A 19,196-nucleotide genomic window follows, 5' to 3' on the forward strand; every position below is an offset into this window, starting at 1 on the left:
ACATTGGCAAATTCTGTTGCTAACCATTGGTTGTTTGCATTTTTTTATTCTGGTTGTCTCTCCTGTTAGCTCATTAATGGTCTGTACCCCATTAATCACATGTGTGTGAATAGGTGCTTATTTGTATAACTATAACTCATAGGTTTAGTTTATCTCACTCATTCAATACGATAACCTGCCATGGGTGCTACCTCATTGCTTGCCATAGTGTTATGAAAATCTGATCATTTTCTAGTAGCATTTGTATTGCTTCTAATACATTTCCCTGGCAGCTGATTGCCCTTCTGGACCCAATTTGATGTTTTTAGGAAGTCAATTGTTTCAGGACTGAGGTCCAATAGCTGTATATCTAATCTGCTGCCGCCATAACTACCTCATACCAAGATATCAGATGACCGTCTCCCCCCCAGATATCCAGATTTAGAGGATTTGAGGGGTATCGTGATATGGAATTTCCTCCCTCTTGGCTCTGGGCTAGAAGAATGGAAAATCCGTCTTGTCCATTTAAACCATGGTGACTCCATGTCATAGGTTTTAATATTGTGAGCCAATTGGTATATTTTGCACATTTCTGTACTTTCTACAGTGTTAATATCATACCAATTTGTTATCTAGGTGCATGCAAAGTAACCTGGATAATGTATTTGTCTCCTGTTTTTAATGTGACTGCAAAGAAAAATGTGAAATTACTTGATTGATTACTTGTTTTGTAGGTTGTTTAACTGGAATGTGAACTCCTCTGTAAAGTTTAATAAACCGTTTTCTTTCATGGAGATATGAACAAAATAAAGCTCAAAACGTTGTAGTTTCTCTTTCGTTCATTGAAGGACACAGCTCCTGATCTTCATAACCATTTGTTATTCTGCCCCCTATAGGGGTAGGACACTAGGCAGAAAAAAAAGTCTGGCTACGCCTATGGGCAGTCCCAGGGGGTATGCTCCCTCTCTCTGCTATAGGTATAGGTTTTTTTTCTGCCTAGTCAAGAGTGAGGACCTCATTCCTTGCTGGGATCTCTGGTCCTGGCAATATATTTCTTTTTAGATAGAAGTTTTTCTCCTGTTTTTTTCCTGTGAGATCTACAATCAACTGCCGGACTGGGCGACAGGCTGGATAATCTAGATCCAGTGGTCACCTCAGTCTGGCAAGTGACCGCGCACAGACCTCAGCTCCGAGCTAGGTCAGCCGCGATGCAGCCCCACCGGACGGAGGCTGGCCTGCGAGTTAAACGTCTCACGAGGTCGCATGTGACTAAATCTTGGCCCGAGTCGCAGTGTTCCTCCTGACCTGACCTACTGCCCCCCATTCTGATGGTGAGGGGTTCTGTCTGGAGCAGTGCCCGCCTGGTTCCTTTCATGGTGAGAACTGTCCCCTCTCTCTCCCTGGAGGGTTTTAGGCTGGACGTGGGCTCCTCCGGCATCCTATTCATCTGTCCCCTCCCATCAATTCTCCCCCCCCCCTCCACTTAGGCTGGGGCTGAGTGGGTGGTCTGGCCACCTCCTGGGGTGGGGGCAAGGCACTATGCTGGGGGGTGCGCCACCAGACGATTGGCTGTGCGGGAGGGGGTTGTACCTGGTGGGGGCCCCTACCAGGGCCCCCTGTCCTGACTAGGCCTGTCCTTGAGGCCTAGGGATCCCTCCTGGGTCCCTGAGAGCCTTGTGGTGCCACACGGGGCCACAATTTTCTTGTAGTCTGTGTGCTCCAATGCACGGTGGCCATGTTTTGTAGTCCGGCTGCCATTTTGCAGTGGTTTGCCATTGAAAATAGCGATGGCCATGACAGTAAAGCCTTCTGGGGAGGGGGGGGGGGAGCCCCTCCTCAACCCCTGGGGCTGACTCCTGGATCCTTTTTGTTTCTTGATTGCCACTCCTGTAGTGCAGACTCTCCTGGTGGCTGTGGTGCTTGGTTTCTGTGGGGTGGTGAGTCTGGTGGGGTCCTCTCCCTCTCTGCTGAGGATCAATTAGTGCTCTGTGACTGGAAAGCTGGTGGTGCTGCCCGAGTGGTGGGGGTTGTCCCTTAGCAGTGTTTTTTCTTTTTGTGAGGTCCCCTGGAGTCTTTGGAGCACATCTCCCCACCTGATGCCCTTTCTGGGGCTGCAGGGCCATCCAGGTCTTGTCCATCTATTGATGCACTGTAGGCGGTCCTGGAGTCACTTGTGTCCGGGTGGGGGTTGTTTTTGGGCGATGGGCTGGCATAAAGCGCTCCCCTCCTTCCCCCTGCCTCCTCTTTCTCCTCAGATACTGAATATGATTTGGCCGCCGCGGACATGGGTCACCCTGCTGGGTCTGCGACCACGCGCCCTAAATCCTCAGATAGTGAGGATGAGTCCTCCGCTTCTGCAAATGCACACGAAAAGGCGCTGTTGGATGCGTTGATTGTACCTGTGCTTGAGACTTTAATTTGGAGGATGCGGCTACGACAGAGGAGCAGGTTCCCTTTTGCACTCACAAGCCATCCAGAGCAGCAAAGGAGTTCCCTTTTTCCTCCTATTTTGACAGAATTGTCACTGAAGTGTGGGGACGACCAAAGCGTCCCTTTGGGGTCCCTAAGCGAGTTGCTAGGCAATAGCCCTATGAGGAGAAGTCCCTTAAGAAGTGGACTGTAATACCGGTGGTGGACCCTCCTGTTTCCAGATTAAACAAGGCAAGCATGATCCCCAGCATTTAAGGACCCGGCTGACAGCAAGATGGAGGCTGTTGCCCACAATTTGTACACCCTGGCTGATTCGGAAGTGAGGCCGATATTCACCATTGCCCTGGTGTCGCAGACTCTGACCGAGTGGGCTAAGCTTTTATGCCGTGACCTGGAGGGGGAGTAGCCCCCCTTCTTTTGGTGAGCTGGCGGTCCAGCTGGTCCAGGGGCTGCAGTTTATGTGTGATGCCTCTTTGGATGCTGCTTCTCTAATGGCTCAGCTCTCTGTTTTTTGAGCAGTGGTCCTTCGGTGTGTCCTTTGGCTCAAATACTGATCAGCGGACCAGACGTCTAACAAGGCCTTGACTGATCTTTCCTTTCGAGGAGCTCGCCTGTTTGGTACTACCCGGGATGACATCATTAAAGGTCTCACGGGGGAAGAGTACCTCTCTTCCGCAGGCTACTGAGGGCAAGGACCCTCGTTGTAGATGTGGGCCCCTTTTCTGGGCTCATAGGAAATTGTTTCGTCCCTCAGGGTCTATCAGGACTGATAACGGATCGGAGCCCTTCGGGGCCTCCTCTGGAGGATCCAAGTGAACTTGGTATGGCAAGTCAAGAGCAGGCTTCTTCAGACCGGCGGATAAGGCCTCTTCAGAAGGAAGGTGCGCTCTCACACGTATCTGGGGTGGGTAGATTTTTCCGCTGGTTCCCGGACCCAAGGACTACCCTGGTACACATTCGGCCCAGCTACAAGTTTGAGTTTAGTTCTTACCCTCCGGTAAGGTTCTTCATTTCAACGTGTGACTGTCCCTGGTCTGCTTACAGGCTCTTTTTGGGGATGTGCAAGACCTTTTACTTCACGGTGTCGGTCCCTGTTCCGACTTGGGAACGTTTTCAGGGGTGTTACTCAAACCTGTTTACAGTCCCGAGGAATGCAGGCAAGGTGCGTCCAATACTGGACCTCAAGGCACTAAATTGCTTTGTGCGGATGTAGAAGTTCAGAATAGAGTCTGTTAGCACCAGTGTTGGTAGTAACTGCGTTTAAGTAAATGGCGTTACTTAACGCAGTTACTTTTGAGGGTAACGAGTAATCTATCAGATTACTCGTCCTGTCCCTGTAACGCTGTTGCCGCTACTTTCGGCTGCGTTACCGCAATTACATCTACCGCCACTAGAGGCAGTAGATGTAATTGTATTCCCCCAGGGTCGGCAAGGTGTCTGCACACGGACACTGGTGTCCGTGAGCGGTCCTTGCAGTGTCCGCCGCGCCGAAACTAGTCTCACTCTGCCCAGTGCCGTCTGCTGAAATCGGATCAATCCTCCTTGATGCGATCGCTCGGGGGTGGAGCCTCAGGCCTCCCTCGGGTTGTCCGCTCCCGCCTCCTGTTCAGCTCTAGCTCTTAGCAGTGGCACCGCCCACAAAGTCGAGTGGTGGTGGAGACTGGAGAGAGACCTGCTTGCGCGGCTGCGCAGTGATCTCTCTGTGACTGACTGTCCAGCGTGGGAGAAGAACAGGAGGACTGTAACGGTAGGTAAGGTTGTGGTGGACTCACTGGACTGGAGGTCTGGGAACCCTGCTTGCCCTGCTTTAAGGGGGAATGTCACCCTGACCTGCTGTAAGGGGGATCTAGGGAGGACCTGGGATGGCTGACCTGTCTGATATTGCCTGCTCTAAAGGGGTATTTACAAATATGGGGGACCCTCACCCTGTCCTAAGCCTGCTCTAATTGGGGATCTAGGGGGTTGCCTGCTCTAAAGGGGTATTTATAAATATGGGAGACCCTCACCCTGGCCTAGGCCTGCTCTAAAGGGCGATCTAGGGGGTCCCCCCTAGATCCCCCTTTAGAGCAGGCCTAGGCCAGGGTGAGGGTCCCCCATATTTATAAATACCCCTTTAGAGCCCCCTAGATCCCCCTTTAGAGCAGGCCTAGGCCAGGGTGAGGGTCCCCCATATTTATAAATACCCCTTTAGAGCAGGCAATGGCAGGCAGGTCAGCCATCCCAGGTCCCCCCTAGATCCCCCTTTAGAGCAGGCCTAGGCCAGGGTGAGGGTCCCCCATATTTATAAATACCCCTTTAGAGCAGGCAATGGCAGGCACGTCAGCCATCCCAGGTCCCCCCTAGATCCCCCTTTAGAGCAGGCCTAGGCCAGGGTGAGGGTCTCCCATATTTAAAAATCCCCCTTTAGAGCAGACAGGTCAGCCATCCCAGGTTCCCCACCGATCCCCCTTTAGAGCAGGCCAGGGTGAGGGTCCCCCATATTTATACATCCCCCTTTAGAGAAGGCAAGGGAGTCCTATGGGGGAACCTGCCTGCACTAAAGGGGGATCTATGGGGGATAAATATGGGGGACCCTCACCCTGGTCAGGCCTGCTCTAAAGGGGGATCAATGGGGGACCTACCTGCATTACAGCGGGATCTATGGGGACCTGCCTGCTCTAAAGGGGGATCTACGGGAGACCTGCCCTGGCCTGCACTAAAGGGGGATCTATGGGGGACCTGCCTGCGCTAAAGTGGGGATTTATGGGGGGACCTGCCCTGGTCTGCACTAAAGGGGGACCAATGGGGGACCTGCCCTGGCCTGCACTAAAGGGGGATCTATGGGGGACCTGCCCTGGCCTGCACTAAAGGGGATCTATGGGGGACCTGCCCTGGCCTGCACTAAAAGGGGATCTATGGGGGACCTGCCCTGGCCTGCACTAAAGGGGATCTACAGGAGACCTGCCCTGGCCTGCACTGAAGGGGGATCTATGGGGGACCTTACTTTTGCCAGATTGGCAAAATATATATAAAACAACCAGTGGCAGTTACTTACAAAACAATATAGTCCAGGAGACTCCCCCACCACCACAGGGCACTGGGCAGCAGGAAGTCCACCACCACCAGTCCACCAATGGTGCAACGCACACAGCCAGCCCAGAAGAGGAGAGAGGCACAGACAGGCAGGCCTGAGGCCTGCAGGAGGACGGAGCCAGAGGGACCCGGACAACAGTGTGCCTGCCAGGCCAGAGGCCACACCACCACCAGCAAGCCCAGCACAGCAGGTACCAAAAAAAAAAAAACTCACAGTCAGTCACAGACAGTCATGAGTCAGGTCTCAGACACCCACCAGCCACCACCCACCACACCACCACCAGCAGCGTGCCACACCACCAGTGTGCCACACTGCCTCCACCACCAGTGTTCCACACCGCCACCACCACCAGTGTTCCACACTGCCACCACCACCAGTGTGCCACACTGCCACCACCAGTGTCCCACACTGCCACCACTCGTGTGCCACACCACCAACAGCCAGCCTCTCCAGGCAGCAGGTACCAAAAAACAAAACAAAATACAGTTACTCACAGTCAGGAGAACTCAGGACTTAGACCCCCACAGTGTGCCACACCGCCACAACTATTAAAGATCTCATAGAACGTAATTGCATTATAGAATAGTAAAAAAAAGTCACAGTTACTTTACTGAGTAACTAATTACTTTTTCAATGTGGTAACTGAGTCAGTAACTCAATTACTTTTTGGGAAAAGTAATTTGTAACTGTAACTAATTACTTTTTTAAAGTAAGATGACCAACACTGGTTAGCATGCATGGTGGTTCACACGGTGGTGGCTTCCCTGCATCAGGGGGATTTTCTTGCCCCCATCGACATCAAGGACGCTTATCTTCACATTCCAATATGTGTCCATCTTCAGGGCTTCCTCCACTTTGCTATGGTAGAGGAGCATTATCAGTTTGTAGCGTTACCTTTTGGTCTCGCCTCTGCTCCTCGGGGCTTCACGAAAGTGTTGTCCCCGTTGTCCCCGTTGCCAGCATTGTTATGCCAGTGGGGATCGCGGTACTGGCCTACTTGGACGTCCTGCTTCGTCGAGCGGAGTCTCCTACTGTTCTGGTGGAAAACCTGGAAATCACCATACGAGCTTGAGGGAGCTTGGCTGGATTCTGAATTTTCAGAAGTCTGCTCTGGTTCCGTCCACAAAGGATGACTATCTGGGTCTGACTCTGGACTTGGCCTTAGCCAGAGTGCTCCTTCCTCTGGACAAACTCCAGAAACTACATACTGCAATTATTCTCCTGCTGTCCAGCAGATTGTAATCTTTCCAGACTTGCATGCGGGTGCTGGGCCTGATGGTGTCTACCTTCGAGGCGGTTCAGTGTGCGCAGTTTCATATGAGGTCCCTGCAGGGAGATTCTGTCCAAATGGGACAAGAATCCGCAGTCTCTGGACAATCAGACCCGGCTGAGCCGGGGAACAAGAGAGTCCCCGATATGGTGTCTTCATTCTTTGGTGCTTCGGCTGGGCAAGTCCTTCCTCCCCTTGTATTGGACAGTGGTCACCATGGATGCCAGCCTGTCCGGTTGGGGAGCGTCCTCAGCAAATATTCTTCTCAGGGGATCTGGACACTGGAAGAGTCCAGACTACTGATCAATGTCTTGGAACTCCGAGCGAGATCAGACTGTGCCTGGAATATTGGATGGATCTTCTTCAGGGATGTCCAGTGCGTATTCAGTCGGACAATGCCAAGGCCTTGGCTTATGTCAGTCATCAGGGAGGCACAAGAAGTTTCCTGGCAGTGCTGGAGGTAGCCGACATTCTAATGTGGGCAGAATGGTTTGTTCCTGCGCTCTCCGCCCTATTCATTCCCAGGGGTGGAAAACTGGCAGGCGGATTACCTCAGTCGGCAGGCGTTGGACCAAGTTGGTCCCTTCATCCAAGGGTGTTTCATCAGTTGTGTCTCTCGGGCATCCTCAAGGTTGCTCTTTTGGCTTCCCGACTCAACAGAAAGGTGCAGAGGTTTGTGGCTGGGTCATGGGATCCACTGGCAGATGCCACAGATGCTCTGGTGGGGTCAGTATCGTCTGATTTTCGCCTTCCCCCCTCTCAAGCTTCTGCCAAGTCTTCTACGCAGGATTGAGGCAGAAGGGATTCCAGTCATCTTAGTGGCCCTGGACTGGCCTCGCTGGGCTTCGTATGTTGATCTGGTGCGGCTGGTCGCCGACATTCCTTGGAAGCTTCCTCTCAGGGAGGATCTGCTGTCCCAAGGACCAATCTTCTGTCCTGCTTTACAGTCGTGAGTCAGTGTTTCCAACCCTGTTAAAAGCTAGGAAACCTACTTCTAGGAAGATCTACCATAGTCAGTGGAAGATCAACATTGCGTGGTGTGAGTCTCTTGAGGTTCATCCTCGCTCTTGTTCGGTGGCTCGGATCTTGACCCTCCTTCAATGGGGGGGTGAGCAGAAACTGGCCTTGAGTACTACCAAGGGTCAGGTGTCGACCTTAGCGGTCTCATTTCAAAGGCCTTTCGCCACATAGTCCCTGGTGCGTACTTTTCTTCAGGGAGTTAGGCACTTGACATCTCCAGTGCGGTCTCTCTTGCCGCCTTAGGACCTCGAGAAGCCTTTTTGACAATCTTCGGAAGATTCCCCTGCTTACACTGTCAGAGAAGGTGGCCTTTTTGGTGGATTTCACCCCTGTCGGAATTGGCGGCAGCGTCCTGTCGATCACCTTATATGGTGGTTCACATACTGTAGATAAGGTGGCTCTTCGCCCCATACATCATTCCTTCCAAAGGTTGTCTCTCATTTTCATTTGAATGATGACATTTTGTTGCCTTCCCTGTGTCCCAGGCCAAAACATCTGAAGGAAATTGCCTTGCATGCCTTGGATGTGGCCCGAGCAATTAGGGTGTATCTGGCAGCTATAGAGTCTTTTAGGAAGTCAGACTCTATTTGTGCTCACGAATGGGCCTCGGAAAGGGTTGTCCACTTCCTCTGCGACCATTTCAAGATGGATTAGACAGACGGTGATTCAGGCCTATTCCTCCAGGGGTCAGTTTCCTCCTTTGCCTGTCAAGGCGCACTTTACTCGGGCGCTTAGTGCCTCCTGGGCCTTCTGGCGTCAGTGACGCAAGTTTACAAGGTGGCCACCTGGTCCCCGGTGCACACTTTCACAAAGTTCTATAAAGTGGATGTGTTGGCATCTGTGGATGCTCCTTTTGGCCGAAAGGTTTTGCAGGCCTCTGTTGAGAGGACCTGATACTCTTTGAGGGTGTATGGTTTGTTTCAGGTGAGCTCCAGTTGTTTTGGTTGAGCGCCTGTTGCCTGGTTGGCTAATTGTCTAACATTGGGATTTTTTTTGCTATTCCCACCCCTCATGTTTAACACTGCTTTGGGACGTCCCAATGGTTATGAAGATTTGGAGCTGTGTCCGTCAATTAACATCAGAGAAATGGATTTTACAGAAAGTCAAAAATCCCATTATTATACATTGAATAGAACTTTTTGAAGTTCCTCTAAATCTTCCCTGTAACATATTTTTAACACCTGTTGATTTGGCCATTATTTTTATACTTTACCATGGTGACAACGTTGTTCATTCTGAAGTAAAATTCACTGCAGCTCTGTCACACTCAGGGCTTTTGGACATGGGCCTGCTGAGCCCATTCAGCATAATTACTGACATATTTCTTCTACCCGGGAAGCCTAGGCGCAGCATACTGCCTGTAAATGACATGAATGGCTTGTACCACTGTACTTGTGTATACAGCGGTGTTATAAACACAAGTATAGCGTATGCGCTGCCTGGGTGGAGGAAATATGCTGGGACTAACGATGAACAGGCAACTGGCCCATGTGCAAGACCCGTTAGATGGAAATAGTCTTGAAATAAAGGACAAAAAAATTAAAGCCAGAAGCCAGCTAACACATTAAGTAGTGACAACGGGTCTCTTTTTTTTTTTTTTGCCCCAATGGCCTTATGCAGCCCTATGGTATTTATGGTATGACCATAAAAAACTCCGGAAGCATTGTTTTAATGGTAGTTATAACATATCCCCAGTCTGTTGCAGTCTCCTGCACCAATTCTCCAGCCTCTACACCTGTAGCATGTCCCCAGTCTCGGAAATTAACTAGGAAATGGTGGAGACCACTGGAGATACAGGAAAGCACTACAAAAGTTGCTAGAAACATAAGGGGTCCGACTGCTAGTATGTGGACAAGTTACTCGATTGCCAAGAAGTTTGCAGGCAGGCTCTTTAGGGCAAAGCCTAGAAACAGAGTGGCGGCATGCAAGTGGTCTCTTGGAGGGGAGAAAACCCAGCGCTTCAGCCTAGAACCGGTGGTTGTGAACTATAATTAGTACCTTTGCCACTCCAACAAAGCCACAGAAAGGTTTGCTCTCTTCAGATCCATGGTATAGGGATGGGTCCTCATATCTGACTGTGGAGCCTAAGGACGAAGGTGACCTCTTGCTCACTTCCTGTCCAAACACCCATGGTAGGGGAGACAGAGTGCTAGGGCAGTGGAAGGGTCCAGGTGCCTGGATGCTATTGCAGTGAGCTGAAGCTTAGAAACACAGGAGTCCTCTCAGTGGTTGTATGGAGTCTGGTCACAAGCTTTGTTTAGCAACAGACAGGTGCAGGGTCAGGATCAAGGTCAAGGCCTGAAACAGGCAGAAGTTGGTAACATGCTGGCAGCAAGGTACCAAGTCAGGAGGCGTAACCAGAAATCCAAACTGAGGTCGGTAACAAAAACAAGCAGCAGACAGGGGAGCGATCCAAGAGGGATGTCAGACGTAGCTGGGTCGGGAATAAGGTTAGCAGACTTTTGAGAACCAGGAACACAGGAACCAAAGCTGAAGACAATCCAGCACTGAGGCCAGGCAGACTCTCAGTTTAAATAGGCTGCTGGGCGCCACAATCTGTGGACGTGTGCACACGCATACGCCTACATGTACACGCACGTGTGCATCAATGCTCATGCAAGTGTGCATTCTAGTCCTTGCACATCTAGTTAGGCTTCTATGCATCACTGAGGTCTTCAAAAAGACTTCTATAGCCAGCATGTGGTTCACCCAGTGACCATTCAAATCGAAAATATCCGTTTTAGGTTAAGTTGACTTTTAAGCAGTCATATTGTACATGTTCAGGTTTAAAAAGCATTCCAAAAACTTCCCTCCACCTCTTTATTGGATTCTATAAGGGGGCTGAAATTTCAAGTTTTATAATATTGCTTTACATCCGGAGCCCAGGATCCCAGCCTCTCTCTCACCTGCTGTGAAAATGTATTCATTACTTTTTATATCCACATAAAGGGCATTTCCTCCTTTTAACCTGCGTCAGGAAGCAGCATTTTACATCCAGGCTTGAGTCAGAGCTGGCGTCCTGCCGAGATCACAATGATACTTGTCTCATCTCCGGCCTGCCTGACAACTGAGCATCCATTAACGTGGCCTGATTCTCAACTAATTACAGATATGGGGCCCGGTCTGTGACTCGCATTGAGCTTCTGACTGGACTCCAAATACAGAGGACCTTAGTGGAGGGAGCAAGCTGTTTATTGATGCAGAATTTCATTTCCTAAACATTAAATGTATTGAATGTCTGAGGGTTTGCTGTAGCATTAAAAAAAAAAAAACTAAAGCTGACTAGTACAACTTTAGATATTTCTGTAAATTAACTCTCCGTCCTCCTTCCTCAAGGATTACTAGTGAGCATTCCACTATGGCAATCACTCCACACTCTGACAGCCCATGTCTAATCATGATGTACTGTATGGCCAAAAGATTGTGAGCACATGACCATCACACCTATATATAATAGGCCAAAGTAGGTGTCCCTTCCTTGAAATTTTTGAGTTCAGGTGATTCCAGTGAAGGTTACTGTTCACTGCTACATCGTACATAGACCTTTTAGACAACTGTGCTTCTCCAACCTTGTAACTATTTAGGGAAGACCCTTTCCCTTTCTGACATAACTGTGCCCTTGTTTAAAAAGTCAGCTCCATATAGACATGGTTTGACCAGTTTGGTGTGGAGGAACTCGCATGACCTGCACAGAGCCCTAACCTCAACCCTACTTAAACACTTTTGGAATGAATTGGAAAAAACAATTGCAAGCCAGGTCTTCTGCCTGCAAAGCCAGCTCTACAAAGATAGTTTTGACCAGTATGGTGTGGAAAACCTTGAGTGGCCTACACAGAGCCTCAACCCTACTTGAACACCTTTGAGATGAATTGGAAAAACAATGGTGAGCCAGGTTTTTTCATCCAGCATCAGCACCTGACCTAATAAATGGGCACATATTACCTATTGGTCTCTTAAGAGGTTTCTGTTGTCCTGAACCCTGCCAAGTGCCATCCAGGCTGAGGAGGAATACAACAAATTGTATTTTTTGATGGATATAAACCTTTTGTCTGACTCTGAACACCCCAGGAATAGGGGGGAATGTCCACTATTCATTGTGGAATGGTGCAAGGCAGAGATCATTTCCACTCCACAGTATCAGATTGATATTTGTAATGCATCTTTTATTCTGTAGAGGGCAATTTTGTATAGTTTGAGAACAATAGGCAAAATAAACTTGAAATTAATCCAATGCACATTGGCATTGTTTAAAACCACTTAAGCCCACGGAAGATTTTTACCCCCTTCCTGACCAGACCCTATTTTGCGATTCGGCACTGCGTGACTTTAACGGACAATTGCGCGGTCGTGCGATGCTGTACCCAAATGAAATTGACGTCCTTTTTTTCCCACAAACAGAGCTTTTTTTTGTAGCTATATAGCAGGATCGTATGATCTCTGCAGTTACACCAGGGAGAATGACAGGCGGCTTTGTTTACATCAGCCGCCTGCCTTTCTCCCTCTGCAGCGGACGATCGCGGGATTCCGTCGGACATCCGAGCCGCCGGTCACTCGCACGAGGATCCCTGTGAACCAGCCGGGGCGGGAGCATGCCTATATTGTATATATACGTCACTTTGCCCAGGAGGGGCTGACGGCCGCCGTAAATAGTCGTGTGGCGGTCGGCAAGCGGTTAAAGCATCTTTCCCAACCTTTTTAATACAGAGGAACCCTTGAAATAACTTCCGGTCTCAGGGAACCCCTACTAAAAATGACTATATCCACATCTCAAGATACGCTAGTGTGATGTCATTCGGAAGAATGTTCCTTACACATGTGGCCATTAGGAAGAATACTCCTTACACTTGTGGTAATTGGGAAGAATTATCTCCTTACAGATGGCCAAAAATAATAACCAGTGGTATCAATGAGCACTTATCTGAGAGGCAGAAATTGCTCCGTACTCAAGGAACCCCTAGATACCTCTGGAGGAACCTCGGTTAAGAAACTTTGGTTTTAAGGGTAGGTGCTATTTCTCATAAATATGTACCACGTGCTTCTACTGTCATCCATAACTTGGTACATAAACAGACAGAGGTGCAGAAGGGATCAATACATCTCCCCCCCCAAATACCATTCTAGGACCTTCTGTCTTTTCAACCTTCACAAAGCTTTTCGGTATATCAATGTAATCATTTTTAGGAACATGGTGGTTCTACAACTTTACCATCTACCATCCTTTTCTTGGACAATTAACATCTGCCGTGGCACGTTCCATAGTGATTTGATTAAGGCGTCTTATAAATAAATGGGGTATCTTCCTGACACTTATTGGAGCTGAAGAAGTGGCTTCAATAAGCTATGATACCTCTTTAACATTACAGAAAAAGTCCACCTGAATATGAGTAACTACTAGATATATCATGACCTGGATCAATGACAATCTCCACTGATGTATCTAAAGCCAGTCCGTTTTCTTTGACATTTGTGTCTCATTGGGAATTCCCATCATGATGTCACAGGAAGTGAAGAAGAAATCTCCAAAAAAAAAAAAGTTGTCCCCTCTTAGCTATCACTTGAACAATGGTCTCCACTTGAAGATTTCACTTGTATATCTGTGACAACCAGGGCTGCTGTTAGAAATCGCGGGGCCCTGTACAGACTACCTGGCAGCCCCCCCAAGAAAATATTAAAGATATATTTAGCTAAAATAACAACAAAATCACTATTCGCAGACACAAATATAACATAAATCACATAATTCCTGCTAAATCTAAAAAAAAAAAAAAAACTATGTTAATAAATAAAAATGAAGATGAGATGAAAAAAATATACAGGCTGGGCAGTTGGAGCTCCGGGATCAGAGAGACAGAGGGAGAGAAACAAAGTTACAAATAAACTCCTGATCAGAGATAACATTAGAGCCAGTGCTGGGAGGGGGGCCCACACAGGGAGGGGGATTAGTGAGTGACAACTGTCTCTTTCTTAGCAGATAAAAGCTGGCAGCAGGGAGATCTTGTATATGTTGTCCATCACTAATCCCCCTCTCTGTGTGGTCCCCCCTGTGTGCTCGGGCCCCCTACAACAGGGCTGGTGGTCCCCCCCCCCCCTATCAGCGGCCCTGGTGACAACCCAAAATGTTTGGATTTTTCCACCAAGACGCAGAGTGTGAGCCTCTAGCTCTTCTCTACTCCATCCAAAAGTAAAAGCTGATCTTAATAGGAGTGTTGGCTATAGTTTTAAAAAATATTTGCTGTTTTTTTTTGTTTGTTTTTTTTAATTCTTTATCCTGCTTAGAGGCAATGGAAGATTAACAGAATTAAAAAATATATAATGACCTATCAGAAGTACCAGAGAGTGTAGGTCCCTTGTGCCCAAAGCTTTCTGGGTAATAAGTGTAGAGAGGAAAAGGAAGAGGAATAATAAAATCCCTATTTAAACTTGCTATATGTAACAAATATCAAGGAAAGGGGGCAGGGTAGGGAAATGGGGTAAGGGTTAAAAGATGACTTTGCAGTTACAGGAAGGGAGAAGGACAAATGGAGGAGAGGTGGCATGTATGGGTGAGAGGGGTAGGGCTGTGGAAGAAAAGCGGAAGGAGATATTTAGCAGCTTTTGATACGCTATAAAAATTTTGGGATGTTGTTGGGCAACCTTTTGCAGATAGGTACTAAGTGGCATAGCAAACTCCCAAGCTTGCAGATTGATGCATTTCAGGTTAGTACTATGACCAGGTTAAGTTAAAAAATTGTCTGTTCTAATTGCCTTTTAAAAGACAGCAGAGATTATTTTAAACTTTTAATCACTTTAATTAATTTTTACCCTTCCAGGAGGTTGCAGTGAAGGAGCAGTTATCAGGGAAAGGAAAGTTACATCGGAGGAGTTTAAGTTCACCTAATGTTCACAGAGTAAGTTCTTTCAATGTTGTATTTTATTTATTTTTACTGCAAACTCCAAAATCTTTTGATCGAGCAAATATAAAAGGAAATAAATTACTTTTACTGTAAGTAACAGAAATAGGGCTATTATGATTGATACCCGTTATATATTTTATGCTGCAGGTTTGTTGAGCACTGACGAGTCAACAAACTTTTGACCATGCAGATAAATTCTGCACAAACATTTCAATCCAAAAAATAAAAAAACAAAAAAAATTCTAATGTTACCAGCTAAGCTAACTACGTTCAACATTGTCCTAAACCCTCTGATCCTATTATTCTGTGTGTCGCTCTCTCTTTGTACAGCCAGGTCTCATATAGGACTTGACCTCGCAGTATATTCATCACTGACATAAAACATTTTCAGTGGCAGGGATGGAATAATAATATTTTAATGCATTCATTATCATATTATATCAAATCTACATGAAGTACAGAAATTGCTGAAAGCATTAAATTACAGTCCCAGTAAAATAAATGTAGAAAAGACACTTCATTTGGAATGTTATTCTCTTGAAAGCTGCTCTCTGCTAGACTTCTGTGAAGTTAAAGGATGACATATGGTTCTGCTCTGGCAAAACCAGTCTCTAAGCAGTCATCTAATAAAGGGGGGGGGTACGGGGGTGCTATCAGATGGAGGCTGAGCTTCTGCATAGGAGACAAAAGGTTCTTTAGCATATGTGCATGAAAAGGTTTAAAAAAAACAAAGTCCTCAACTCCTCCCTGTCCCCCTCAATGCATAGACGTGGGTCCCCCCCTCCAGCAGGCCCATACTTACCATTTCGGATGGCTCTGGCCTCTTGCAATGTCTGCAGTCCAGCTGGTAAAAATCTAGTGTCAAGCAGCGTGTGCTTGCTCATTTATGCCCCATAGACTTGGAAAAAAGAATTCCTTCTTTGCCTTTCTTGCCTCCCTAATACAAATATCCGGGAAGCCCCTTCCAGCAGGTCCCTACCTACCATTTATGATGGATCTGACCTCCTGCAATGTCTGCAGTCCAGCTGGTAAAAATCTAGTGTCAAGCAGCGTGTGCTTGCTCATTTATGCCCCATAGACTTGGAAAAAAGAATTCCTTCTTTGCCTTTTTTTGCCTCCCTAATACAAATATCCGGGAAAGCCCCTTCTAGCAGGTCCCTACCTACCATTTATGATGGATCTGGCCTCTTGCAATGTCTGCAGCCCAGCCGGTAAAAATATAGTGTTAGGCAGCCTGTGCCTGCTCATTAACACCCCATAGACTTAAAAAAAGAATTCCCTGTGATTTAGCCAACAGTAACTACCTAGACCTTAAATTGAAATATCGAGCAGTCCAACTTTCTTCCTTGTTGCCTTATGTGTACTAATACTACTGTTTTTACCTAGAAACTTACTGTTGTTACTATATTTTGTATTTCTTTAATATATTTGAAATAAAAACTTATTGTAAATGATCGAAACAGAAAAAATAATTCCCTCTATGCCTCTCTATCTCCTTCAATACATAGACCCTGGTCCCCCCTTCCAGCAGGTCCATACTTACCATTTCTGATTGCTCTGGCCTCTTGCAATGTCTGCAGCCCAGCTGGTAAAAATATAGTGTCAGGCAGCCTGTGCCTGCTCATTAACACCCCATAGACTTAAAAAAAAAAGAATTCCCTCTATGCCTCCCTATACCCCTCAATACATAGACCCGGGTCCCCACTTCCAGCAGGTCCATACTTACCATTTCTGATGGCTCTGGCCTCCTGCAATGTCTGCAGCCCAGCTAGTAAACATCTAGTGTCAGGCAGACTGTGCCTGCTCATTAACACCCCATAGACTTAAAAAAAGACCTTTAATCGAAATATCGAGCTGTCCAACTTTCTTCCTTGTTGACTTAAGTGTACTAATACTGCTGTTTTTTTACCTTCGCAACTTACTGTTGTTGCTATATTTTGTATTTCTTTAATATCTTGGAAATAAAAATGATTATAACAGAAAAAATAATTCCCTCTATTCCTCCCGACCCAGGTCGCCCCTTCCAGCAGGTCCGTACTTACCATTTCTGATAGCTCTGGCATCCTGCAATGTCTGCAGCCCAGCTAGTAAACATCTAGTGTCAGGCAGACTGTGCCTGCTCATTAATATCCCATAGAATTAAAATAAAAATTCCCTCTATGCCTCCCTATAATGCATACACCCGGGTCCCCCCTTCCAGCAGGTCCATACTTACCATTCCTGATGGCTCTGGCCTCCTGCAATGTCTGCAGCCCAGCTAGTAAACATCTAGTGTCAGGCAGACTGTGCCTGCTCATTATTACACCATAGACGTAAAAAAAATGAATTCCCTCTATGCCTCCTTATTCCCCTCAATACATAGACCCGGGTCCCCCCTTCCAGCAGGTTCATACTTACCATTTATGATGGCTCTGGCCTCCTGCAATGTCTGCAGCCCAGCTAGTAAACATCTAGTGTCAGGCAAACTGTGCCTGCTCATTAATACCCCATAGACGTAAAAAAAAAAAATTCCCTCTATGCCTCCCTATCTTCCTCTATACATAGACTTGGGTCCCCCCTTACAACAGATGCATACTTTCCATTTATGATGGCTCTGGCCTCCTGCAATGTCTGCAGGTCCTTAGTCCGTAGTTTTGGCTGATTAAAAAAAATTAATAAGGAACACTTAAATAATATATAAAAATGTTACATGATTAACCAGCACAGGTGAATAAAAAATGCAAAAGGGAAAACCCAACATGACGACTTTCCCTATATCCGATAGATTTTTCTTTTCAGAAGAGAATTCAGTCCTCATCTAACGTATACTTAGTTTTACATGATTTATTATTATTGCACATTGTCATTATAGCCTAAGCCCCATTAGCACCAACAAAGAAGAAAATGTTCTTTGTAAGAGGTTTTTGTAGTGCGGGTTTTTTGGGTGTCAAAGGTTGTGTATCTAAGGGTTCCGATGATGGAAATCAAACCGTGCCTTTAAATGAACAGGGTAACATTTACAATTTGGCTGTGTTTTTTTTCTCTTTCCAGCTATCGGGCAGCCGACAGGACCTGGGAGGTCATCAAAGCCTGGCCAATAACAGGGTAAGTGCTTGGAGAAGTAGATCTCTTTTCAGAGGTGTATTTGGGGTGGGCAGCAGACAAAATGGCAAACTGTGCATGTGACTCTCAATTACGTCAGGTAAGTATACAAATGCCAAAAAAGGAATATAGTTGGTGTGCCAAGATCATACAGTACTATAGTCACTCTATAGAAGGCATCATCCCAAAATCATAAATAATGTACCAAAATGGACCCTTCTTTGTTCACTGGTCCAAACCATTTGGTGGAGGGGAGATTATGGTGTGGGGTTGTTTTTCTGAGGTTAAGCTTGGACCCTTAGTTCCAGTGAAGGGAACTCTTAAGGCGTCGGCATACCAAGACATTTTGGACAATTTCATTCTCCCAACTTTGTGGGAACAGTTTGGGGATGGCCCCTTCCTGTTCCAACATGACTGCGCACCACTGCACAAAGCAAGGTCCATAAAGACATGAATGAGCGAGTTTGGGGGGGAGGAACTTGACTGGCCTGCACAAAGTCCTGACCTCAACCCAATAGAACACCTTTGGGATGAATTAAAGCACACACTGTGAGCCAGGTCTTGTGCCTGACTGGGATACCCCAAAATAAATACACATAAAAGTAATATTTCACCAGTTTATGCGCTGATCTGATGCACACTCCAAGGCTTGCTGGTGGACTTTTTTCAATGTGAGGTCATTGCAGCTTCTCCTTGTTTCCACTTGGTGGCGGACAATGAGTCAGAGCGCACAGCCGCCCTCGCATAATACCGTATTTTTTGGACATAGAACAATATTTCTAACAGACACACTCACATGTTTGATGAAGATAACCGGCACATACAGCGATCAGTTCCCTTTCTTCCTCTTTCCCCCGGAGTAAGGAACGGGACAACGTAGTACGCTTAATGGGTTGCTATAGCAAGGCAATTCAGAGGCGGAGCCTCCTTCCTCAGGCGACCTGAGGAAGGAGGCTCCGCCTCCAAAATGCATGTCATAGCAACCCATTAAGCGTACTACGTTGTCCCGTTCCTTACTCCCCTTCTACCTACTGTCTTCTGGCAGGGCTGTGAGGCCTATGCGCAGTGGTGACTAGCCGGCTGGTCCGTGCGCAGGCGCACTGGGCTGTGAACCCCGGGGGCCGTAGCAAAGAGGATTCGGGTTACCAGGCACTTCAGGAGCGGCGTCCAAGCTCCATAGCATCTGAAGGGGCCATCCGGGGGAGAAAGGAAGAAAGGGAACTGATCGTGTATGTGCCTGTTGTTCTCTTCATCAAGCATGTGAGTGTATCTCTTAGTTGTTCTCTACATCAAACATGTGAGTGTATCTCTTAGTTGTTCTCTTCATCAAGCATGTGAGTGTATCTGTTAGTTGTTCTCTTCATCAAACATGTGAGTGTATCTCTTAGTTGTTCTCTACATCAAACATGTGAGTGTATCTCTTAGTTGTTCTCTACATCAAACATGTGAG

The 19,196-nt window shown here is 47.2% G+C and overlaps 1 protein-coding gene across 2 annotated transcripts in view; it reads left to right on the forward strand.

Moving 5' to 3' along the window:
* Positions 1–19,196, forward strand: part of KIF13B (kinesin family member 13B) — a 518,118-nt gene that overhangs the window by 406,564 nt on the left and 92,358 nt on the right. For both annotated transcript variants that reach the window (XM_082248971.1, XM_082248973.1), the window contains 2 exons: positions 14,582–14,659; positions 17,696–17,749. In XM_082248971.1, the coding sequence (XP_082105097.1) occupies positions 14,582–14,659; positions 17,696–17,749 (132 nt within the window). The remainder of the gene's footprint in view (positions 1–14,581; positions 14,660–17,695; positions 17,750–19,196) is intronic.

The sequence above is a fragment of the Pelophylax lessonae genome (assembly GCF_965119305.1).
Source record: "Pelophylax lessonae genome assembly, chromosome: 3".
NCBI classification, from domain to species: domain Eukaryota; kingdom Metazoa; phylum Chordata; class Amphibia; order Anura; family Ranidae; genus Pelophylax; species Pelophylax lessonae.